The 25,579-nt window shown below is 43.5% G+C and overlaps 1 protein-coding gene across 1 annotated transcript in view; it reads right to left on the bottom strand.

Moving 5' to 3' along the window:
* Positions 1–25,579, bottom strand: part of LOC139380743 (ephrin type-A receptor 6-like) — a 193,992-nt gene that overhangs the window by 14,828 nt on the left and 153,585 nt on the right. Inside the window, exons 9-13 of the mRNA XM_071123725.1 lie at positions 16,563–16,850; positions 13,111–13,219; positions 4,644–4,714; positions 3,238–3,366; positions 811–996 (exon numbers count right to left, since the gene is read on the bottom strand). Coding sequence (XP_070979826.1) covers positions 811–996; positions 3,238–3,366; positions 4,644–4,714; positions 13,111–13,219; positions 16,563–16,850 — 783 coding nt within the window. The remainder of the gene's footprint in view (positions 1–810; positions 997–3,237; positions 3,367–4,643; positions 4,715–13,110; positions 13,220–16,562; positions 16,851–25,579) is intronic.

The raw sequence follows: 25,579 nt of genomic DNA, 5'->3' as shown, positions 1-25,579 counted from the left end.
ACTACCTCTGTCTTCCTCTCTCTTCGTATCTCCTCTCTACCTCTCTCTTCGTATCTCCTCTCTACCTCTCTCTTCCTATCTCCTCTCTACCTCTCTTCCTATCTCCTCTCTACCTCTCTCTTCCTATCTCCTCTCTACCTCTCTCTTCCTATCTCCTCTCTACCTATCTCTTCCTATCTCCTCTCTACCTATCTCCTCTCTACCTCTCTCTTCCTATCTCCTCTCTACCTCTCTCTTCCTATCTTCTCTCTACCTCTCTCTTCCTATCTTCTCTCTACCTCTCTCTTCCTATCTCCTCTCTACCTCTCTTTCTTCTTCTCTCCATCTCTCTGTATCTGCAGAAGCCAATCCAGAGGAACTACTGAGAGTATAAAGTAGTGGTGAGTGAGGAGCATTACCTGGTGTTTCTGTTCAGGTAAGATAGTCACACCCTGATACCTCTCCTTTAATTAGACTCTGGAGTGGAGAAGGGGAAACAACATATGGAGACAGACTGAAGGAGACAGAGAGAGAAGGAGAGAGAAAGGGATAGAGAGAGGGAGAAGAGTGTCTGACAGTGAAGAGAGAGATCAGAGGGAAAGAACGATGGAGAAAGTGACAGTGTGGCGTACACAGGTGTCTCTACAGAACAGTGGACTAGACGAGCGTGGAATGGCTGCTACACATTGTGCTGTAGCGTGTGCTTGTGTGTGTGTGGCATATGCAGCTATGTGGAATGGCTGGTTGTAATGACTCATTAACGGTGTTAGAGGCAGCTGTCCCACATAAACACACACTTTCTGTGTGTGCAATTCCCATGATCCTCCTTACTTCTGGTGACCACGCCGTCCAGCCTAATGATGTTGGGGTCATCGAACTGTCCCATGATGCTGGCCTCTCGGAGGAAGTCCCGCCTCTGGCGCTCCACGTAGCCGCCTTTCAGCGTCTTTATCGCCACAGCGATTTCCCTCTTCCCCAGTGTCCGCAGACGACCGCTACACACCTCCCCGAACTCACCTGGAATACACACACACACACACACACACACACACACACACACACACACACACACACACACACACACACACACACACACACACCATATCAAACCACTGGAGGGCAGTGTTGCAGTACAGAGACAACTCCACAACACGTTTAACTCTGAATTATTCAACTCTCTAAAATGTCTCTTTGCTCCTTCTGAACTATCAGCCTACAATCAATCCATAGTCTCTCCTCTGCTCTCTAAAGCTCTAACAACTTTCATATCCCCCACTGTGTGTGTGTGTGTGTGTGTGTGTGTGTTAGATTGTTATACTGAGCAGAGAGAATGTAGTCTTAAATCAAGTGCTGGGAGGGGAAGCACAGGCCCCCCACTGTATAGAAGATATAATTAACTTCCGTTCTTTAAAATGAAAACAGATTGCTTCATATGGCTCATTATGGCATATTACACCCAGATGCCAGATCTTCTCACATCCACTACGGTATATACAGTGCCTTGCGAAAGTATTCGGCCCCCTTGAACTTTGCGACCTTTTGCCACATTTCAGGCTTCAAACATAAATATATAAAACTGTTTTTTTTTGTGAAGAATCAACAACAAGTGGGACACAATCATGAAGTGGAACGACATTTATTGGATATTTCAAACTTTTTTAACAAATCAAAAACTGAAAAATTGGGCGTGCAAAATTATTCAGCCCCTTTACTTTCAGTGCAGCAAACTCTCTCCAGAAGTTCAGTGAGGATCTCTGAATGATCCAATGTTGACCTAAATGACTAATGATGATAAATACAATCCACCTGTGTGTAATCAAGTCTCCGTATAAATGCACCTGCACTGTGATAGTCTCAGAGGTCCGTCAAAAGCGCAGAGAGCATCATGAAGAACAAGGAACACACCAGGCAGGTCCGAGATACTGTTGTGAAGAAGTTTAAAGCCGGATTTGGATACAAACAGATTTCCCAAGCTTTAAACATCCCAAGGAGCACTGTGCAAGCGATAATATTGAAATGGAAGGAGTATCAGACCACTGCAAATCTACCAAGACCTGGCCGTCCCTCTAAACTTTCAGCTCATACAAGGAGAAGACTGATCAGAGATGCAGCCAAGAGGCCCATGATCACTCTGGATGAACTGCAGATATCTACAGCTGAGGTGGGAGACTCTGTCCATAGGACAACAATCAGTCGTATATTGCACAAATCTGGCCTTTATGGAAAAGTGGCAAGAAGAAAGCCATTTCTTAAAGATATCCATAAAAAGTGTTGTTTAAAGTTTGCCACAAGCCACCTGGGAGACACACCAAACATGTGGAAGAAGGTGCTCTGGTGAGATGAAACCAAAATTGAACTTTTTGGCAACAATGCAAAACGTTATGTTTGGCGTAAAAGCAACACAGCTGAACACACCATCCCCACTGTCAAACATGGTGGTGGCAGCATCATGGTTTGGGCCTGCTTTTCTTCAGCAGGGACAGGGAAGATGGTTAAAATTGATGGGAAGATGGATGGAGCCAAATACAGGACCATTCTGGAAGAAAACCTGATGGAGTCTGCAAAAGACCTGAGACTGGGACGGAGATTTGTCTTCCAACAAGACAATGATCCAAAACATAAAGCAAAATCTACAATGGAATGGTTCAAAAATAAACATATCCAGGTGTTAGAATGGCCAAGTCAAAGTCCAGACCTGAATCCAATCGAGAATCTGTGGAAAGAACTGAAAACTGCTGTTCACAAATGCTCTCCATCCAACCTCACTGAGCTCGAGCTGTTTTGCAAGGAGGAATGGGAAAAAATGTCAGTCTCTCGATGTGCAAAACTGATAGAGACATACCCCAAGCGACTTACAGCTGTAATCGCAGCAAAAGGTGGCGCTACAAAGTATTAACTTAAAAGGGCTGAATAATTTTGCACGCCCAATTTTTCAGTTTTTGATTTGTTAAAAAAGTTTGAATTATCCAATAAATGTCGTTCCACTTCATGATTGTGTCCCACTTGTTGTTGATTCTTCACAAAAAAATACAGTTTTATATCTTTATGTTTGAAGCCTGAAATGTGGCAAAAGGTCGCAAAGTTCAAGGGGACCGAATACTTTCGCAAGGCACTGTATATATAGCATACTGTGCAAATCTAAAGGAGCTTCTGTAATGAGTACTGAATATATATATATTGTTGCCATAATTTACCTTGTTCTTTCCATGCCAATGAAGCTTGACGAATTGAATGGATAATTGAGGATAGAGTGCCCACCTGCTCCGATGACTCTTTCTATGCGGATCCGGGTTGGGTCAATCTCTTTGGCAAACTCATGGACAGCCTGAGTAGGATCCTCATAGGTGTCCGGATCTACATAGGTCTTTACCCCTGGGTACGGGAGGGCTGAGAAGAAGAGAGGAGAGACTGGGTTCTGCCTTTGGTAACTTTGCTACCTGCTGTTTTATGCCTTGTCTTTGTTAATAACCTCTAGTCTCCATCTCCAAACAGAACAATCAATGGTCATGCAAAACAGAGCTCCAGCATTAGCCTGAAGACACAATCAACCTCAAACATCCACTTCTGGATGAAACACAACTCTGAAGGTCGGAGCGATAAGTCAAGATATCAGTGGAGAGAGAGGAGGAATAAACAGGAAAGAACAGAGAGAAAGAGGAGGAGAGAGGAGAGAAGGAGGATGAGAAGAGAGAGTGTCCTCTCTGTCCTCCACTGATGAGGACAAGTATAGCTCTGAAACACAGAGACAGTCTGTATGGAGTCAAGCCTATCTGTTGACAGAAAGAGAGAGGGGACACAGGGCAGTAAGAGGCCCTGTCAGCTGGACTCTCTCTCTCAGAACTCATCTTGCTGTCTGTCTGTTCCTCTATCTGCCCCCTTCCTATATCCTATCTCCTTCTGAGTCATTTCCCTCTGTTCCTTTCTCCCCCTCATCTCAGAGATAAAACACAGTTGATGTGGGGAAAAAGACAGACAGAGAGAAACACAGAGAGAGGTAGAGGAGAGGCAGAGCTATAACTAGATTCAGCCAAAAGGTAAGACACAGATGACTTGAAATGGATTCTGAAGAGGAAGCGAGCAGGAGAGGATGGAGGGGGAGAGAGATGGAGAGAGCGAAGGAGGGAGGGAGCGAGGGAGGTGGGGGTGTTTCAGAACGTTTTGTTCTGTGGATTTGTTTAAAGTTGGCAATGTATCACTCCTACTGACATCCCTCCCCTCCCTCTCCCCCTCTGTCTGTGTTGTAAAACTGAGAGAGGGTGTTACCAATCTCTCAAAGTCTGCTACGGCCAGGGGTTAGGGACACACTTCATCCACATTTACATCTAAACTAATGGAGGCTTGAGAATGGCAGACATGGTTAGAATTGATTGTATGCAAATTGTCCACACAGTGTTTCTTTCCAGGATAGTTCTCTTTAGCATGAAATGGACAGAGAAGCTCAATATGGTACAGTGTTACTGTGGGAATTTTATTTTTAAGCTTTAAGTCTCGCCACAGTTTAGCCATTTATCTTTCAACAAAACACTCACAGGAGGCTGAAATAATCAAATGAAATGCGTCTGTTCACCTGAATTGGTCAAATTGGGTGTGAAGTGATGTGAGTCAGAAAGAGAGAGGCAGAGAGAAAGACGAGTAGAGAAGGAGAGTAGAAACAGAAGTCCTACCATGTCCGTTCTGATAGTTGGTCCTCCTCTTGTCGTCTGAGCTCATCTTGGATTTGATGTACCACTGACACCTGGGAGACACAATGACACGTTGTCCTTTACAACAAGGAACACCAGATGCTACAACTGAAGGAGTTCACCTTGTCCAGAGAGATGAACTTCTAAACCAAACGGAGGGTTGTATCTAGTGCTGTTGTTGGAGAACATTTTCTCTGAGAAACTTGGATCAACACATTTCTATTTGCACTTTCACCAGAGCAGTCATGTGCAACATGGAATGTGTTTGGGTGTGTGTGACTTTTAAATGTGTTTGCGTGTGTGTGTGTGTGTGAGAGACTTGGAATGTGTTTGGGTGTTTATGTGTGTTTGTGTACACTTGGAATTTGTTTGTGTGTGACTTGGAATGTGTTTCTGCGTGTGTGTGACTTGGAATGTGTTTGTGTGACTTTGGATGTGTTTGGGTGTGTGTTTGATTGATCACTGCTCCTCATACACTCACTCTCACCACACACTTAGACACCGCTCTCTAGAAGAGCCCATCCTCTCACTCACACACACACACACACACACACACACACACACACACACACACACACACACACACACACACACACACACACTGGAGAGGATCACAGGTTCACACTCCAGCCAGTCAACTTCATTAGCTTTATCATGCTGGAGGAACAGGAAGTAATTAACATCTAGTCTACAGATCTACAGGAGCGAGAGGGGGAGAGACAGGGACAGAGAGAGGTACGTTTGATCTATAGTGGTGATTAGATAATTAAGTAGACTATTAACAGACACAGAGGGTGTAGCTGTGGCTGCCATGCCCCTAGGCAGGCTGGGAGAGGAGGATGGGGGAGAGAGAGAAAGTGATAGAGACAGAAGAGGTGAGTTAGTGCTGGCACCAGCCTGATAACTACATAAAAGAGCGAGAGAAACAGAGAGTAAGAGAGGGAGGTTACAGCCCCCTCCATGAGCCATTTCACATGTAATAATCATATCAACACAAATACACACAGACACACATACAGACACACACACATACAGACAGACACAGACACATAGACAGACACACAGAGGTATGTGTGTGGTATATTTAGTCCAACAGGATGGCTTAGTTCAGAGGCGAGCTAAGAATAGGAGAGGAGAAGAGAGAATCAGGGGCTAGGTTAGACAGTTTTGAGGAAAAGAGAGGAGGGACAGAAAGGAGGACAGAGAGGGGGACAGTGATTGCAGTCTTTAGAAATAGACAGGGGTCTTGCCTGAAAAGTGAAAGTTCTCCATTGTCCACAACTTTGACATTAAGAAGGTTTAAATGATGCTGATTGGATTTAGACAGAGGGCAAAGCAATCAGAGCACTCATTACTGAGAGAGGAGGGGTCAGTGTGGGAGTACACAAGCCTGAGTGTGTGTGTGTGTCTGTGTGTGTCTGTGTGTGTGTGTGTGTGTGTGTTTGTGAGTGACCATGGTTTCTCCATAGAGGCAAGCCCAACCATATCCAGATTGCCAGATCAGAGGGACTATCAAAGTGCTGGATATCTGTGGGTTGCCAGGTTGGGATCCTGCTGTGAGGTCTGAGGCCTGGACATTGACAGAGAAGAAATCACAGCAGAGATAGAGGAGGAGAGGAGAGGGGGAGAAGAGGAGGGGAGAAGAGAGGAGAGAAGAGGAGGAAAGAAGAGAAGAGGAGGAAGAAGAGTGGATACGAGATGAGTAAGAGACAAGATTTGTATTTATTTTATTTTCACCTTTATTTAACCAGGTAGGCCAGTTGAGAACAAGTTCTCATTTACAACTGCAACCTGGTCAAGATAAAGCAAAGCAGTGCGACACAAACAATAACACAGAGTTACACATGGGATAAACAAATGTACAGTCAATAACACAATGGAAAAATCTGTATACTGTGTGTGCAAATTAAGTAAGGAGGTAAGGCAATAAATAGGCCATAGTGGCGAAGTAATTACAATTTAGCAATTAACACTGGAGTGATAGATGTGCAGATGAGGATGTGCAAGTAGAAATACTGGGGTGCAAAAGAGCAGAAAAACAAAAACAAATATGGGATGAGGTAGGTAGTTGGTTGGATGGGCTATTTACAGATGGGCTGTGTACAGCTGCAGAGATCGGTAAGCTGCTCTGACAACTGATGCTTAAAGTTAGTGAGGGATATATAAGTCTCCAACTTCAGTGATTTTTTGCAATTCGTTCCAGTCATTGGCAGCAGAGAACTGGAAGGAAAGGCGGCCAAAGAGGTGTTGGCTTTGGGGATGACCAGTGAAATATACCTGCTGTAGCGCGTGCTATGGGTGGGCATTGCTATGGTGAACAGTGAGCTGAGATAAGGCAGAGCTTTACCTAGCAAAAACGTATAAACTCAGCAAGAAAATAAACGCCCTGTCTTTCAAAGATAATTTGTAAAAATCAAAAAAACTTCACAGATCTTCATTGTAAAGGGTTAAACACTGTTTCCCATGCTTGTTCAATGAACCATAAACAATTAATGAACATGCACCTGTGGAACGGTCGATAAGACACTAACAGCTTAAGACAGTAGGCAATGAAGGTCACAGTTATGAAAACTTAGGACACTAAATAGGTCTTTCTACTGACTCTGAAAAACACCAAAAGAAAGATGTCCAGGGTCCCTGGAGGTGGAGGATCCGTCATGGTCTGTGGCGGTGGTCTGTGACATCCTCCTCCGTCATGTGGTACCCTTCCTGCAGGCTCATCTTGACATGACCCTCCAGCATGACAATTCCACCAGCCATACTGCTGGTTCTGTGCGTGATTTCATGCAAGACAATAATGTCAGTGTTCTGCCATGGCCAGCGAAGAGCCCGGATCTCAATCCGATCTCAATTCCCTGCAGAAATGTTTGGGAACTTGCAAGTGCCTTGGAGGAAGAGTGGGGTAACATCTCACAGCAAGAACTGGCAAATCTGGTGCAGTCCTTGAGGAGGAGATAAACTGCGGTACTTAATGCAGCTGGTGGCCACACCAGATACTGACTGTTACTTTTGATTTTGAACCACCCTTTGTTCAGGGAAACATTTTCCATTTATGTTAATCACATGTCTGTGGAACTTGTTTAGTTTATGTCTCAGTTGTTGAGTCTTGTTGTTCACACAAATATTTACACGTTAGGTTTTCTGAAAATAAATGCAGTTGACAGTGAGAAGACATTCTTTTTTTTGATGAGTTTAGATGACCTGGAGCCAGTGGGTTTGGCGATGAATATGTAGCAAGGACCAGCCAACGAGAGCATACAGGTCACAATGGTGGGAAGTATATGGGGCTTTGGTGACAAAACGGATGGCACTGTGATATACTGCATCCAATTTGCTGAGTAGAGTGTTGGAGGCTATTTTGTAAATGACATCGCCGAAGTCAAGTATTGGTAGGATAGTCAGTTTTACGAGGGTATGTTTGGCAGCTTGAGTGAAGGAGGCTTTGTTGCGAAAAAGGAAGACGATTCTAGATGTAATTTTGGATTGGAGATGCTTAATATGAATCTGGAAGGAGAGTTTACAGTCAAGCCAGACACCTAGGTATTTATAGTTGTCCACATATTCTAAGTCAGAACCATCCAGAGTAGTGATGCTAGTCGGGCGGGCGGGTGTGGGCAGTGATTAGTTGAAGAGCATGCATTTAGTTATACTTGCATTTAAGAGCAGTTGGACGCCACAGAAGGAGTGTTGTATGGCATTGAAGCTCGTCTGGAGGTTTGTTAACACAGTGTTCTAAGAAGGGCCAGATGTATACAGAATGGTGCCATCTGCGTAGAGGTGGATCAAAGAATCACCCACAGCAAGAGCGACATAATTGACTTATACAGAGGAAAGAGTCAGCCTGAGAATTGAACCCTGTGGCACCTCCATAGAGACTGCCAGAGGTCCGGAGAACAGGCCCTCCGATTTGACACACTGAACTCTATCTGAGAAGTAGTTGGTGAACCAGGCGAGGTAGTCATTCGAGAAACCAAGGCTGTTGAGTCTACTAATACGAATACGGTGATTGACAGATTTAAATGCCTTGGCCAGGTCGATTAAGACGGCTGCACAGTATTGTCTTTTATCGGTGGTTATGATATTATTTAGGACCTTGAGCGAGGCTGATGTGCACCCGTGACCAGCTCGGAATACCGGATTGCATAGCGGAGAAGGTACGGTGGGATTAGAAATGGTCGGTTATCTGTTTGTTCACTTGGCTTTTGAAGACTTTAGAAAGGCAGGGCAGGATGGATATAGGTCTGCAACAGTTTGGGTCAAGTGTCTCCCGCTTTGAAGAGGGGGATGACCGCGGCCGCTTTCCAATCTTTAGGAATCTCAGACGATACGAAAGAGAGGTTGAACATACTGGTAATAGGGGTTGCAACAATGGCAGCGGATAATTTTAGGAAGAGAGGGTCCAGATTGTCTAGCCCAGCTGATTTGTAGAAATCCAGATTTTGCAGCTCTATCAGTGCAGTGGGCAGCTGGGAGGAGGTGCTCTTATTCTCCATGGACTTTACAGTGTCCCACAACTTTTTGGAAATAATGCCGCAGTATGCAGATTTCTGTTTGAAAAAGCTAGCTTTCCTAACTGACTGTGTATATTGGTTCCTGACTTCCCTAAAAAGTTGCATATCGTGGGGACTATTCGATGCTAGTGCAGTGCGCCACAGGATGTTTTTGTGCTGGTCAAGGGCAGTCAAGTCTGGAGTGAACCAAGGGCTGTTCTTAGTTCTACATTTTTTGAAAGGTGCATGCTTATTTAAGATGGTGAGGAAAGCACTTTTAAAGAACAACCAGGCATCCTCTACTGACGGGATTAATATCCTTCCAGGATACCCGGGCCAGGTCGATTAGAAAGGCCTGCACGCAGAAGTGTTTTAGGGAGCGTTTGACAGTGATGTGGGGTGGTTGTTTGACCGCGGACCCATAATGGACGCAGGCAATGAGGCAGTGATCGCTGAGATCTTGGTTGAAGACAGCAGAGGCGTATTTAGAGGGAAAGTTGGTCAGGATGATATCCATGAGGGTGCCAATGTTTATTTGGGGTTGTACCTGGTAGGTTCATTGATAATTTGTGTGAGATTAAGGGCATCTTTAGAATGTTTAGAAGTTTAGAATGTAGGACGGACGGGGTGTTAAGCATATCCCAGTTTAGGTCACCTAACAGTACAAACTCTGACATTAGACGGGGGTCAATCAATTCACATATGGTGTCCAGGAAACAGCTGGGAGCTAAGTTTTTGGTGGCCTTCCAAAGCCAGGATTCAGACACGGCTAGGACATCAGGGTTGGCGGAGTGTGCTAAAGCAGTGAATAAAGCAAACTCAGGGAGGAGGCTTCTGATGTTAACATGCATGAACCCAAGGCTTTTACAATTACAGAAGTCAACAAATGATGGCACCTGGGCACATGCAGGGCCTGGGTTAACCTCTACATCACCACAGGAACAGAGGAGGAGTAGGATGAGGGTACGGCTAAAAGCTATAAGAACTGGTCATCTAGTGTGTTCGGAACAGAGAATAAAAGGAGCAGATTTCTGGGCGTGGTAGGATAGATTCAGGGCATAATGTACAGACACGGGCACGGTAGGGTGCGAGTATAGTGGGGGTAAACCTAGGCATTGAGTGACGATGAGTGAGGTTGCATCTCTGGAGGCGCCAATTAAGCTAGGTGCGGTCTCCGCATGTGTGGGGGGTGGGGCAAAGGAGCTATCTGAGGTATGTTGAGCGGGACTAGGGCCTCCGCAGTCAAATAAAACAATTAGAGTGCCCCTACACAACAGTATACAAGGCACATTGACATTAGAGAGAGGTATAGAGCAATCACAGGTGTTGATTGGGAGAACTAAGACGACAACAGGTAAAACAACAACGGGTAAACAGCTAAGACAACAACAACGGGTACATGGTGATGAATGGGCAGAGAGGGTCAATTAGCTACACACAGGGCCTGAGTTCGAGGCTGGGGCAGACAGATAAACAAAATGAAATACAGTGTTAATGAACAGTCCAGCAGGCATCAGGTGTGTAGCCGAGTGATCATAGGGTCCAATGAGCAGCAATAGATGAAACAGGGAGCTGTTCCGTAGTCGTTACTATGCTAGGCGAGCAGGAGAAAAGCTAGCGGGTCGGGGCTAGCAGATAGGTCTTCACCGACATCCACGACGCAGAGGCCGGTTGAGAGCACATCGGCTGAATTACATCAGCAGATCAGTCGTGATGGATCGGTGGGGCTCCATGTTGACAAGGGTCCAGGCCAATTGGCAAGAGAGGCGTTAGCCACAATAGTCACTCGTTAGCAGCTAGCTAGCTGCGATGATCCAGTGTGATGGTCCAGAGCATGCGGCAGGAATCCAGAAATGTAAAAAAGCAGTCAGATATGCTCAGGGCTGATATCGCGCTGTGCAGACTGGCAGGTATTATCCGGGCTATCAGGGCTAAAGCGGCTGGTGTCTGAGCTAAAAGTTAAAGACCGCTAGCAGTGGCTAACAATGACTAAATAGCTAGTAGCTAATTAGCTGGCTAGCTGCTGATGGAGGTCCAGTTATAAGGTCTAAAAAATAGCAGATCCGTACCACATTAGGTGAGGCGGGTTGCAGGAAGGTATATTTAATCCGAAAATGGAAAAAAAGAGATTGAAATATATTGAAATGTATACAAAAAAACAAAAAGAAAAACTGAATATTTACACGGGACAAAAACAAACATCTACACCATCTTGGATACTCGTCTCATCTCTTTAGATTTGTCTATTGACTGTAGCACCGCCAGTGATGGGGTCAGTGTGTTGATTAAAGCTCCTTTATCAGACCTGTCTAGCACCACTCTATCACTGAATCACTGGCTTTGAAAACACACAAAGACTGAACGGACACACAGACAGACACAAACTATTTTTCAAAGGTGTTCTCAAAAAAGGGTGTAAAGGATAGTGCTGTGGCTTTAAAGGCTATTCTAGGATATTCACGAACACTCACGCTCAAACACACACACACACACACACACACACACACACACACACACACACACACACACACACACACACACACACACCTTTCAATATCAAACCCTGCCCAGAGCTTTAATCTAAAAGTCAATGTAATTCAACCTACTCTCTACCCTAATATCCACTGAGTCATTACTACATGCTGAAGCCAGTGTTTCCACTGATAAAAGAGGAGAGAATGAGGAGAGGATGAGAGGAGAAAGTGCAAAGAGACAAACGAGAGAGGAGCATAGACAGAATGATGAGAGGACAGAGAGGGATCAGAGAGTGAGGAAAGAGAGGGATGAGTGTTGAAAGAAGTGAAGAGCAGCAGTGTGGGTTTAGAGTACAGAGATAGGCCCACCCCTACACAGGCCGGACGGTCACCTATACATAGACAGATACACACATGAGGATTGAGGGACAGTCCTGGTTCAACTGGTTCCTGTTTGATGCTACTTATCTAAATTCACAGTGCCTCCCTTATTTAGAAAGCTTTTCAGAACAGACTTAACACCTACATAGACTGGAAGGTCATCTCAAAGGTTTCATCACATCCTACTTTTAATTGTTCTTTGGGTACTTTTTAAAATGAAGTGTGAAATGCCATTGTATTACTGTATGTAGGCCTCTCAGTACAGAGGGAGCTGTCCACAGTAGTGTGGTGCTGAACTTTCCTACAGCCCTGTCAGTGCTACTGAAGACAACTACATCTCGTTATTTTAATACTTGAATATTTGATGAGGGGTGTTGACGTCAACCGCCTGCATTAATGGAGAGAGATGCTATGCTACTAGCCTCATGTCATGAATACTGTATGCATAGGCATCTCAAGACAACTTCGATATAAATTGTTTTTTCTCAAATTTGCCGGGATGTCATGTGTCCTACTTATATCAGTACACTCGTAGCAACCTAAGCACTCCAAAAAATTTATTTGATCAAATAAACCTATGTAGCAAATAAGTCATTACATTTTTTGCTGACCAAATTCGACATTCTCTCATTGACCTCTACTGTATATAAAAACTCCTCCCTTGGTGAGCGAAAGAAACGGAACAACGCCACCTGCTCGAGAAGACAGATTTTTGGCCAAGTTATCCCTCTCGCTTCGCCTTTTCCTGTCTGGTGCTGTCCATGGTGCTGAACTATCCTACAGCCCTGTCAATGCTACTGAAGACACCTTTAGTGCTGTCCATGGTGCTGAACTATACTATAGCCCTCTCAGTGCTCCAGAAGTCACATCATTTAGTGCTGTCCATGGTGCTGAGCTGTCCATGGTGCTGAACTATCCTACAGCCCTGTCAATGCTCCTGAAGACACCTTTAGTGCTGTCCATGGTGCTGAACTATCCTACAGCCCTGTCTGTAGTGCTGACCTACTAGTCCCTTGGGACATCTCCCAAGAACCTAAGTGTGTGTGTGTGTGTGTGTGTGTGTGTGTGTGTGTGTGTGTGTGTGTGTGTGTGTGTGTGTCTTACCGTCCGGTGATGAGGAAGAAGAGGGTGAGGATGATGAGGAGAGTGAAGCCTCCCACGGCTGCCGTGACGATCACCAACACCTGACCCTGGTCTGACGCCATGTCCGACGCTACGGGGAGGGGACAAATCAATTGATTGATTATTATCTGGACGTATTAAGTGATTTACAGTATAGACATACAGCCATATTACTGGAAGAGAGATGACATCACAAAAACAAGATACATTCACATGATTAAGTCAGAAGAAAGTCATAAGACAATAACTATACCACTTTTAAAACATCTTTATCAAATCAGACTGAGGAGAGAAAATCACTTTTATTAGTAATAATTGATATTGTTAGTATTAATTAATTTGAAATGAATATGGAGAGATTGATGAACTCTTGGTCTGAAAGACAACCATTCTATTTTAAAAGGAATCATTCATATGCTTGGTGCCATTTCATTAATATTATTCATTCATGAAATTGTGATTTAGTCTCAAAATTAGCCACATTTGATATTCATTATTTTCCCTTCTCTCTGTTTCTTCACAGGGCTAACGAATCCCACATAATTGAAAGATGATTGCTATTAGCAAAACGTATTTCTACAAAATTTTACACTTAATGAATATGAATTGGAGATCAGGATGCGTAGCCCCCAACCCAGACGTGACAGCATTTGTGTGCCCGCAAGTATGCGTGGATGTGTGAGGATCGGTGCCAATATGTTTGTAAGTGTGTGTGTGTACGCTTGAATGTGTGAAGGTCGGAATGTGTGTGTGTGTGTGTGTGTGTGTGTGTGTGTGTGTGTGTGTGTGTGTGTGTGTGTGTGTGTGTGTGTGTGTGCGCGAGAGTGTATATGTAGCTGGGGTCAGGACAGAGATAATTGCCAGTCAGACGGGGAGAAAGGAACACAGCTGATCAGAGGGGTAGATGACTTCACAGGACGGTTCTCCTGACCAGGAGTTCACACACACTCGGAAGCCTAACTAAGCAGTCGGGCCTGATTGACGCTAATGAGACCGAGGCCTGTGTGTTTGTGTGGATGTGTGTGAAAGGGTTGAATCTAAAGGGCTGTCATGACTGTCATGCCTTTGGAAAGTACTCAAGACCACTTGAGTTTTTCCACATTTAGTTACGTTACAGCCTTTTTCTAAAATGTTTTAAACACTTTTTCCCTCATCAATCTACACACGATACCATAATGACAAAATAAAAACTGTTTTTTAGAAAATGTAGCAAATGTTGTTTTTTTTAAACCCCGGAAATAACACATTCACATAGGTTTTCAGACCCTTTACTCAGTACTTTGTTGAAGCACCTTTGGCAGCGATTACAGCCTAGAGCCCTCTTGGGTATGACACTACAAACTTGGCACTCCTGTATTTGTGAAGCTTCTCCCATTCTTCTCTGCAGATCCTCTTAAGCTCTGTCAGTTTGGACGGGGAGCGTCGCTGCACAGCTATTTCCAGCTCTCTCCAGAGAGGTTTGATCAGGTTGAAGTCCGAGCTCTGGCTGGGCCACTCAAGGACATTCAGAGACTTGTCCCGAAGCCACTTCTGTGTTATCTTGGCTGTGTGCTTAGGGTCGTGGTCCTGTTGAACCTGATGAACCTTCGCCCTAGACTGAAGTCCTGAACTCTCTTGATCAGGTTTTCATCAAGGATCTCTGTACATTGCTCCGTTCATCTTTCCCTCGATCCTGACTAGTCTCCCAGTCCCTGCTGCTGAAAAACATCCCCACAGCATGATGCTGCCACCACCGCACTTCAATGTAAAAATGGTGCCAGGTTTCCTCCAGACCTGATGCTTGGAATTCAGGCCAAAGAGTTCAATCATGGTTTCATCAGACCAGATAACCTTGTTTCTCATGAGAGTTTTTAGGTGCCTTTTGACAAACTCCAAGCTGGCTGTCATGTGCCTTTTATTGAGGAGTGGCTTCTGTCTGGCCACTCTACCATAAAGCCCTGATTGGTGGAGTGCTGCAGAGATGGTTGTCCTTCTGGAAGGTTCTCCCAACTCTAGAGCGCTGTCAGAGTGACCATCGGGTTCTTGGTCACCTCCCTGACCAAGGCCCTTCTCCCCCGATTGCTCAGTTTGTCCGGGCGGCTAGCTCTAGGCTGAGTCTTGGTGGTTCCAGACTTCTTCCATTTAAGAATGATGGAGAACACTGTGTTCTTGGGGACCTTCAATGCTGCAGACATTTTTTGGTACCCTTCTCCAGATCTGTGCCTCAACTCAATCCTGTCTTGGCGCTCTACGGACAATTCCTTTGACCTTATGGCTTGGTTTTTGCTCTGACATGCACTGTCAACTTAGGGACCTTATACAGACAGGTGTGTGCCTTTCCAAATCATGTCCAATCAATTGAATTTACCACAGATGGACACCAATCAAGTTGTAAAAACATCAAGCATTATCAATTGAAACAGGATGCATCTGAGCTCAATTTCGAGTGTCAAAGCAAAAGGTCTGAATAATTATGTAAATAAGGTATTGCAGTTTTTATTTTTTATAAATTAGCAAACATTTCTAAAAACCTGTTTTTGCTTTTCATTATGGGGTGGTGTGTGTGTAGATTGATGAGGATGTTTTATTTATTTCATCCATTTTAGAATAAGGCTGTCACGTAACAACATGTGGAAAAAGTCTAGGCGTCTGAATACGTTCAGAAGGCACTGTAGATGGGGAAGGAAGAGGTTAGATAGGAGGAGAGGCAGAACAGGTATGGAGAGGGCGGGGACAAGCAGAAAGGGAGGGATACAGGGGAGAGAAGGGAGGGAGGTAAGGAGGGGAGGGAGGGAGAGGGTATTTTCTCCTTGATTAAAGGGCAGAACAAAGGCAGGCCAGGACTGTCTGATCCACTAGATAAAGAAAGCTCTTCAGCTGGATAGATGAGGGGGAAAAGAGGAGGAGAGGAGGAGGAGATAGGAGACACCACTGAGGCCAGATCAGTGGTTGGAGTGGACTGGTGCTGACCGACCAGTATAGAGAACCTACACCTCTATATTTCTACTGCTTGAGTTCTGGCACCTCTAAGATAAAAACCCTGGTACAGTAAAAAAGAACCCCTTTAAGAACTGACCAAGTATATAGGACAGAACCACAAACACAGGTCTGTATGTTAGTATTCAGCATGGCTTTATTATCCCTGTGGGAACACTTTGGTTGTGGTTCTGTGTATACATAAAAACACACAATAAAGCATAGAAAAGGACATATACAGACAATAAATACAGGTAGAAAAGTGCATGAGCGATCAATGACTCATCTGTACACCCTATACATCAGTACACTCTGTCAACTTCAATGTCAGCTGTAAAGCCTCTCTAAAAGTCAATATAAACACAAACAGCATCACGAGCACATTGGCAAGTTCATGTATTTATCTTTTCATTGATTACATCTAGGGTTAAGTGTTAGGGGTCATGAAACAGACAGAGAGGGCGGTATGAGGTACTCACTGTCGTCCGTGGTCTCATACTCGTATTTGGGGCTGTAGGCGCTGTGTCCAGCGGAGGTGCGTGTTCTCAGGCTGAAGACGTAGCAGGTGGAGGGCTTTAACCCTGTGATGATCACACTGGGGGCTTTGGTCCGCGTCGACGAGTAGCTCAACTCCTCATGTTCCTTCTCGTAGTACTTGACCTCATAGTCGACCACCAGGAGGGAGATCTGTTCTGGCTCCAGCCACGACAGGGCAATGCTGTTCTGAGCTGCCCAGTCCTTCTTCAGCATGCCCACCATAAAGGGACCTGGAGGGAACAATCAGAGAGAATATTAGGGGTCAGGTGTTCAACTACTAACATCAAATCAAATTTTATTGGTCACTTACACGTGTTTAGCAGATGTTATTGTGGGTGTAGCGAAAATTCTTGTGCTTCTAGTTCCAACAAGTGCAGCAATATCTAACAAGTAATATCTAACAATTCCAACATATACCCAATACACACAAATCTAAGTAAGGAATGGAATTAAGAATATATAAATATACTGTACGTCCCCCAAAAATTCTGGGCTAAAACGATGTAAGGAATACTACATAAAAAACGAAATACTGCAAAGTTTCCTAAGAACTAGAAGCGAGGCAGCCCTCTCTGTTGGTGCCATCTTTCCATTTAATCTGAGTAGTGATGGAAGGCTGACACCAGCTTCTGATTATATGCTTCATCATTTTACAGGAAAGGCTTTGCTTTCCTAGAGATAAGCCTGGAGCATCCAATTATCTTAATATCAAATATTAGGGGTTTTACGGTCATACTAGCGTCTGTGGATCCTCCAGTGACAACAGGTATACCTGGGAGATTCGGTTAGTTAGCTGTGTTGATATAAATCATATTAGTCGTGTGTTGATTACATTAGTGCTGAGTAAATATTGTCCCAGGGCTTGACTACAGCCACCGGCAGGTGATATCAGCCTCTCACTAATTAATATCCTATTAACTCAACATGGTAAACAGTTCGCTAAGATTTATCTACATAAATACCGGTGTTATGAAAACCTTTCAAAATAGATGGTGAACACTTTCTTTTTAGGGATGTCAAACTGTACTGTGTAACGGCCAAGGTAGGGGGTAGGTTATGACGGCAAGAAGATTTCAAATAGGTGCAGGATTTATTGGAAAAAAGGAGCAGAGAGTAATCATCAATCATTAGAAGAAAGACACTTTAAGTGGCTTTAGTCAGCCCTGACTTGACATAGAATACCATACACATCTTGTCCCCTCCTTCTCATCCCAAAAGATGAAACAAACTGATTTAGATACCCTATGTGGCGGGAAGCCAGTGGAATATACTATCCCCATTATAAACAAGTGGTGTCAGGTAGGCCTTAATAGCATGCTATCGCCCACATTTGTCTTACATTACCATGCTGGCACAAAATGACAATACAGGAATGTGGGCCTGAAAAATGACAAGTAAATATCAGTAAAGGAAAACAGGACAATAAACACTATTATGAGAATTACAAACTCTTCTCAAAAGTGAACTAACCCGTACCCACAGTGTGATGATTAAAACTCCTCTGTTTATTTCAGATCCATCAGTAACTGGACTGATGGATGTTTCCTACAGTCATATCACCTTCGTGTCGAGGCTGCATTTCCAGCAGGCAGTTTAGTGCTGTGAGCTTAAACTAATTCTGCCTCCTGATCTATTTCAATGCTTGGTTTGTTCTTAATAATGAAGAACATAATAGCCTTTCAGGCTAGTAAGGCTTCCCAAATGTAAGCTAAAATTGAACAACAACATAATATCATGGCTGATTGAAATTAGCTGATTTATTTTGCATAATGAGTCAGCTGAAAGGTCACTTCATTTTCTCACACACACACACACACAAAATAATTATCATAACATCGACAGAAACATACACAAAGCTGACAACTTATTAGGCTACACATTACTTTACATAGTAGGCTACATGTCACATCATTAATGTTGTGGTATGTGTGCGTTTGTACTTGTGTGTGTATGTTGTTATTTTTGTCCCTGGAAATACCCCATTCATCTCAATGGGGTGTTATCACCCACAAACCTGTAGATAAATAACATCTAAGTGAGCAGATGACCCTGTCCACACTAGTGTTGCACGGTATACCGTACCGCGCCTTTTATAAAATGTTTATAAGTTTAGTATATTTTTATTGAACCGGTCCAGTAATATCCACTTCATTTTCATGTATTTCACCTTTATTTAACTAAGCACATATCAGGTGTGGCAGCTGTAAATCAGCCAACCGTATCCCATACCAACCCTCACTTACCTGCTTCTCTCCATCCGCTCCTCATGCACATCTATTCCTCTGTCAGTTGTTAAATAGAATTGTTACATTGGAGCAGTGCACAGAGTGAGCCAAGTTGATACATTGTATATAATTTCATCCCAGATATAACAAAGAGCACAGGCCAGTCTGAGGCGTTTGTTTGCAAGTTCACTGTCATGCAGCAGTGGCAAAGAGGAAAAACGCAGCTATACTTGCAGCTTTACAGCCAAGACAAGGGCTTGTCTCAAACGGCTAAAAAATGTCACTCCTACAACTGGAGCTACCTTTTTTTCCTTCCTGCGCGATTTGGAGTGTATTTGATAGAATTTCACAAACCAAGTCATGGGTTGTTTCTAACTAATCCCAGCTGGCTAATTATTGGTTTGATAACAAACAACATTGTTCAGTCATGTTACCTAGCTAGCTAACAACCTGGTAACTTGACATTTGGTTTAGGCACATTTGAATGGCACAGGAAAAGGGTCTGCTACTTATGAGACGTGCTTCAAAAGGTAGTATTCATATAGACATAACTATATGAACAACAATATAAATGCAACATGTAAAGTGTTGGTTTCATGTTTCATGAGCTGGAATAAAAGATCCCAGAAATGTTCCACTTATTTCCCTCAAATGTTGTGCACAAATGTGTTTATATCCCTGTTACTGAGCATTTATCCTTTGCCAAGATAAACAGGTGTGGAATATCAAGAAGCTGAATAAATGCACCTTGTGCTGGGGACAATAAAAGGCCACCATAAAGATGTGTCAAGTTTTGAGGGGGCAATTGGCATACTGACTGCAGGTATGTCCACCAGAGCTGTTGCTAGAGAATTGAATGATGATTTTTCTACCATAAGTCCGCCTCCAATGTCATTTTAGAGAATTTGGCAGTACGTCTAACCGGCCTCACAACCTCAGACCAAGTGTAACCACATCAGCCCAGGACCTCCACATCCGTCTTCTTCACCTGCAGGATTGTCAGACCAGCCACCAGGGCAGCTGGGTAGCTGATGAAACTGTGGGTTTGTACAAATGAAGAATTTCTGCACAAACTGTCAGAAACCGTCTCTGGGAAGCTCATCTGCATGCTCATCGTCTTCACCAGGGTCTTGGCCTGACTGCAGTTCGGCTTTGTAACAGACTTCAGTGGACAAATGCTCACTTTCCATGGACACTGGCACGCTGGATGAATCCCAGTTTCAACTGTACTGGGTATATGGCAGACAGCGTGTATGGCGTTGTGTGAACAAGCGGTTTGCTGATGTCAACATTGTGAACAGAGTGCCCTATGGTAGCTGTGGGGTTATGGTATGGGCCAGCATAAACCATGGACAATGAACACAATTGCATTTTATCGATGGCAATTTGAATGCACAGAGATACCCTGATGAGATCCTAAGGCCCATTGTAGTGCTATCCATCCGTCGCCATCACCTCATGTTTCAGCATGATAATGCACAGCGACCATGTCGTAAGGATCTGTACACAATTCCTGAAAGCTGAAAATGTCCCAGTTCTTCCATGGCCTGCATACTCACCAGACATGTCACCCATTGAGCATGTTTGGGATGTTCTCGATCGACGTATTCAGACCACTTGACTTTTTCCACATTTTGTTACATTACAGTCTAATTCTAAAATGTATTAAATCATTTTTCCCCTCGTCACTCTACACACAACACCCCATAATGACAAAGTGAAAACAGGTTTTTAGAAATTATTAACACAATTATTTATAAATAAAAACAGAAATACCTTATTTAAATAAGTATTCAGACTCTTTGCTATGAGATTCGAAATTGAGCTCAGGTGCATTCTATTCCCATTGATCATCATTGAAATGTTTCTACATCTTGATTGGAGTCCACCTGTGGTAGATTCAATTGATTGGACATGATTTGGAAAGGCACACACCTGTCTATATAAGGTCCCACAGTTGACAGTGCATGTCAGAGCAAAAACCAAGCCATGAGGTCGAAGGAATTGTCTGTAGAGGTCCGAAAAAGATGTGTTGAGGCACAGATCTGGAGAAGGGTAATGAGAAATTTCTACAGCATTGAAGCTCCACAAGAACACAGTGGCCTTCAAACTGCCAAACTGAGCAATCGGGGGAGAAGGGTCATGGTCAGGGAGATGACCAAGAACCCGATTGTCAATCTGACAGAGCTCCAGAGTTCTTCTGTACAGATGGGAGAACCTTCCAGAAGGACAACCATCTCTGCAGAACTCCACCAATCAGGGCTTTATGGTAGAGTGGGCAGACGGAAGGCCAGCTTGGAGTTTGCCAAAAGGCAAAAACTGGTGAAGCATGGTGGTGGCAGCATCATGCTGTGGCAATGTTTTTCAGAGGTAGGGAATGGGAGACTAGTCAGGATCGACGGAAAGCTGAACGGACCAAAATACAAGGAGATCCTTGATGAAAACCAGCACCAAAGCGCTGAATACCTCAGACTGGGGTGAAGGTTCACCTTCCAACAGGACAACGACCCTAAGCACACAGCCAAGATAACGCAGGAGTGGCTTCGGGACAAGTCTCCGAATGTCCTTGAGTGGCCCAGCCAAAGCCCGGACTTGAGCCCGATCGAATACCTCTGTAGAGACCTGAATATAGCTGTGCAGCAACGCTCCCCATCCAAACTGACAGAGCTTGAGAGGATCTGCAGAGAAGAATGGGAGAAACTCTCCAAATACAGGTGTGCCAAGCCTGTACTGTCATACCCAAGAAGACTCAAGGCTGTAATCGCTGCCAAAGGTGCTTCAACAAAGTACTGAGTAAAGGGTCTGAATACTTATGTATTTGCTTTTGCTTGGTCATTACAGAGTATTGTGTGTAGATTGATGAGGGGGAAAAACAATTGAATCCATACAACAACGTGGTAAATGTCGATGGGTCTGAATACTTTCCAAATGCACTTCATTTTTGTTCAGTGTCTTTCACTTTCTGGTGCTCTTTACATTCTGTTTCTGAAGATTAGAGAAGGTTTCATGCAGTGTTTTCCCCTAACTGACACAATGACATGCAGATCATTATGCATGTACACTCCTTCCACCCATTCCTCCAGCCAAATCACAGGCAGGCCTTTGCAAATATGAGCAAATCAGACATTCTATGCAGCATTCTATTATACAGCGAACAGTGTGCAGTTAAATTGAATATGTGCTGTATTGAGTAGAAGAATGACTATCAGTGACAGTTTTTTTGTGTAGCTTATGAGCATAATGTTTAGAAAATGGGAACAAGCGTCCGGGAGACAGGGCGAACAGGAAGCTAGGCCACTGAATTTTCCACCCTTGGTATCGTGATACTTGACCTGGTATCGTGTCGTTAGTAAAATGTTGGTAACGTGACAACACTAGTCCACACACACAGACACTGCGCCGAGTGTAACTGCTGTAGCATCTAGCTCAGTTAGGGGGCCAGCATCTGCTGCTAGCATATTGGCCTCTGATAGGGAACAATAAAAACTGCATAAATACAATCTCCCCAGCCTGCATGATTACAATCCCACTCCTACTGTTGCAGAGCAACATGTAACACACACAACTTTGGTTTAGGAGAGTTAAGCTGAGACACACTGGTATACTCATGGCAGGGTACGGTGCCCAGTAGAGAGTTGGCAGATACACTGTAGAAAACAACCCAACGAACTCTCACCTTCAGCTCTCAATACAGATGTAGGATCTTAATTTGATCACCGTGTTGCAGGAGAACTTTCCTGCAACAATGTAGTGTATTTGAGGTTTAAAAAGGCTTCTGAAGTTTTTTTATTTCCACTTTTCAGACTTGATTTTCCCTTACAAAAAATGTATCAACCCCTACAAAAATGTATATTAATTTTTACCCACACAAAAATTCAAATTTCTTGTTGCTGCAGGATTATTTTCCTGCTGTAGCAAACTGGCTCAAATTAAGATCTTACATATTTATGAGTGCAAACTGTATAATATTAGCCAGAATATTAATTGTGATTTACACCAGAAACAGCCAAAATACATATTCATATTCATACCCAAAAACTTCTGTTAGGGGGATGAGGCAAAATTGTGCTTATTGAATTTTCTTATTGAAATTCAAGTGCAATGCAACACTGAACAGGGCTTCAAATAAAGGTGGAACTGAAGAGAGAAGCATTTCTCTCATAGCATTCCTTCTAAGGATTATACCCTATAGCATTTATATCAAAACCCCCAGTGCACAGTACATCTCTCTCTCGGAGGAGGAGGACTGGAAACCCATTATAATTATCGGTCAATTAGAATGGAAGCGACGGATGGATTTTCCAGTCTAGTGTAGTTAAGCTCCCAGTAAACTAATGTAGTCTCATTACAGCAGCTTGACATCTGTATGGTTTTAATGAGCTTGCCTGGCCCCAAGGCCTCCATTAACAGTTTAGAAAATCAATGGCTTCTATATTGATGCTTTAACACGCTTAAACGATATGAGAATGCTAGGTTACTAAGGGAGGGAGAAGAGGGAGAAGAGGGAGAAGAGGGAGAAAGAAAGAAAGAAAGAAAGAAAGAAAGAAAAATAAGACTAATGTGGTTTATGAAAACATGTTTGAGAAAAACAATAACTAGTAGACAAGGACATGTCAAAATGTCTGATTGTTTTGTTGCTACCCTGCCATGATGATGTTTTAGATTCTACTCAGGAAGGAATATGAGAGAGATCACCTTTTGGAGGACACACACACCAATCTCTGATCTCTTCCTTCAATTATATTTGTTTATGATGCGTTCTGAGTTGCTCTGGAGAGCTGAGAGAGTAAATTACCTTTATTCATACAGGATGTAAGTTCCAGTGGGACCTTAAGTAATCATTAAGACCGTTCTGAGAGTGTGTGGTGTGTGTGTACAGCATATAGTGTGTTAGTGTGTGAGTCTCCCTTAGGCAAGATCACCTCCCACCAGTCTTATAAACCCAACCAAACCTGACCTGGCATCTCGGGAGCCTCTGACCTCATTGACAACTGAGCTCAACACCACTGCATAGTGGGTAGTCTGTAAACACAGACACCCTGTGTAAGAGTAAAGTGTCTGTAGACTAACAGTAAAGTGTCTGTAGACGGTAACAGTAATGTGTCTGTAAACTAACAGTAAAGTGTCTGTAGACGGTAACAGTAATGTGTCTGTAAACTAACAGTAAAGTGTCTGTAGACTAACAGTAAAGTGTCTGTAGACTGTAACAGTAAAGTGTCTATAGACTGTAACTGTAAAGTGTCTGTAGACTGTAACAGTAAAGTGTCTATAGACTGTAACAGTAAAGTGTCTGTAGACTATAACAGTAAAGTGTCTGTAGACTATAACAGTAAAGTGTCTGTAGACTATAACAGTAAAGTGTCTGTAGACTGTAACAGTAAAGTGTCTGTAGACTAACAGTAAAGTGTCTGTAGACTAACAGTAAAGTGTCTGTAGACTGTAACAGTAAAGTGTCTGTAGACTAACAGTAAAGTGTCTGTAGACTAACAGTAAAGTGTCTGTAGACTGTAACAGTAAAGTGTCTGTAGACTAACAGTAAAGTGACTGTAACAGTAAAGTGTCTGTAGACTAACAGTAAAGTGTCTGTAGACTGTAACAGTAAAGTGTCTGTAGACTGTAACAGTAAAGTGTCTGTAGACTGTAACAGTAAAGTGTCTATAGACTGTAACAGTAAAGTGTCTGTAGACTAACAGTAAAGTGACTGTAGACTGTAACAGTAAAGTGTATGTAGACTAACAGTAAAGTGTCTATAGACTGTAACAGTAAAGTGTATGTAGACTAACAGTAAAGTGTCTGTAGACTGTAACAGTAAAGTGTATGTAGACTAACAGTAAAGTGTCTATAGACTGTAACAGTAAAGTGTCTGTAGACTGTAACAGTAAAGTGTATGTAGACTAACAGTAAAGTGTCTATAGACTGTAACAGTAAAGTGTATGTAGACTGTAACAGTAAAGTGTCTGTAGACTGTAACAGTAAAGTGTCTGTAGACTGTAACAGTAAAGTGTCTGTAGGCTGTAACAGTAAAGTGTCTGTAGACTGTAACAGTAAAGTGTCTGTAGACTGCAACAGTATGGGGACCTTATAGTCATGTGTATCCCAGGAGATGCCAGCTCCAGTTCATCTATCATGTGTTTCTGCTGAGCCCAGAGAGCCAGCATGCCACAGTTAACAGGTCATTAACAACATCATTCACTCTACAAAGGGAAGAATGGAGGGATGGAGAGAGGAAAGGTGGGAGGGAGAAAAAGGGAAGTAGAAAGGGAGGGAGGCCAGATGACAACTATTCTGTTCTTCTGAGTAATAGTTAAGGTGGAGCATGGCCTGGCCTATTGCTCCTGACTGTGTGTGTGTGTGTGTGTGTGTGTGTGTGTGTGTGTGTGTGTGTGTGTGTGTGTGTGTGTGTGTGTGTGTGTGTGTGTGTGTGTGCGTGTCTTTAATAGGGTCGTAGTGACATCCCGACCCCCTTGTTTCTCTTTAATAGTAATCTGGAAAGCCAATGATCTGTATGAAGGAACAGTTAAACCAGCTCTGAACCGGCCCTGCTACAATCAATATTCCTTTACCTCTTCCTCTCGTCTCTTTCAGCATCCTCCTCTCTTTCTCTCCAGTAATTAATGAGAAGAATAGAAATACCACTCTGCTGATAAATGTCCATCCTCAGACCCATCTCCATCCCACTGCTGCTTTAGAGCTGTATTAGAGAACAGACTTGCATAAACTGACCTGGTGCTGCA

The sequence above is a fragment of the Oncorhynchus clarkii genome, chromosome 22, assembly GCF_045791955.1.
Source record: "Oncorhynchus clarkii lewisi isolate Uvic-CL-2024 chromosome 22, UVic_Ocla_1.0, whole genome shotgun sequence".
In the NCBI taxonomy this organism is placed as follows: Eukaryota; Metazoa; Chordata; class Actinopteri; order Salmoniformes; family Salmonidae; genus Oncorhynchus; species Oncorhynchus clarkii.
The sequence above is the reverse complement of the archived record's forward strand: the minus strand, read 5'-3'. Positions and strand labels throughout refer to the sequence as shown.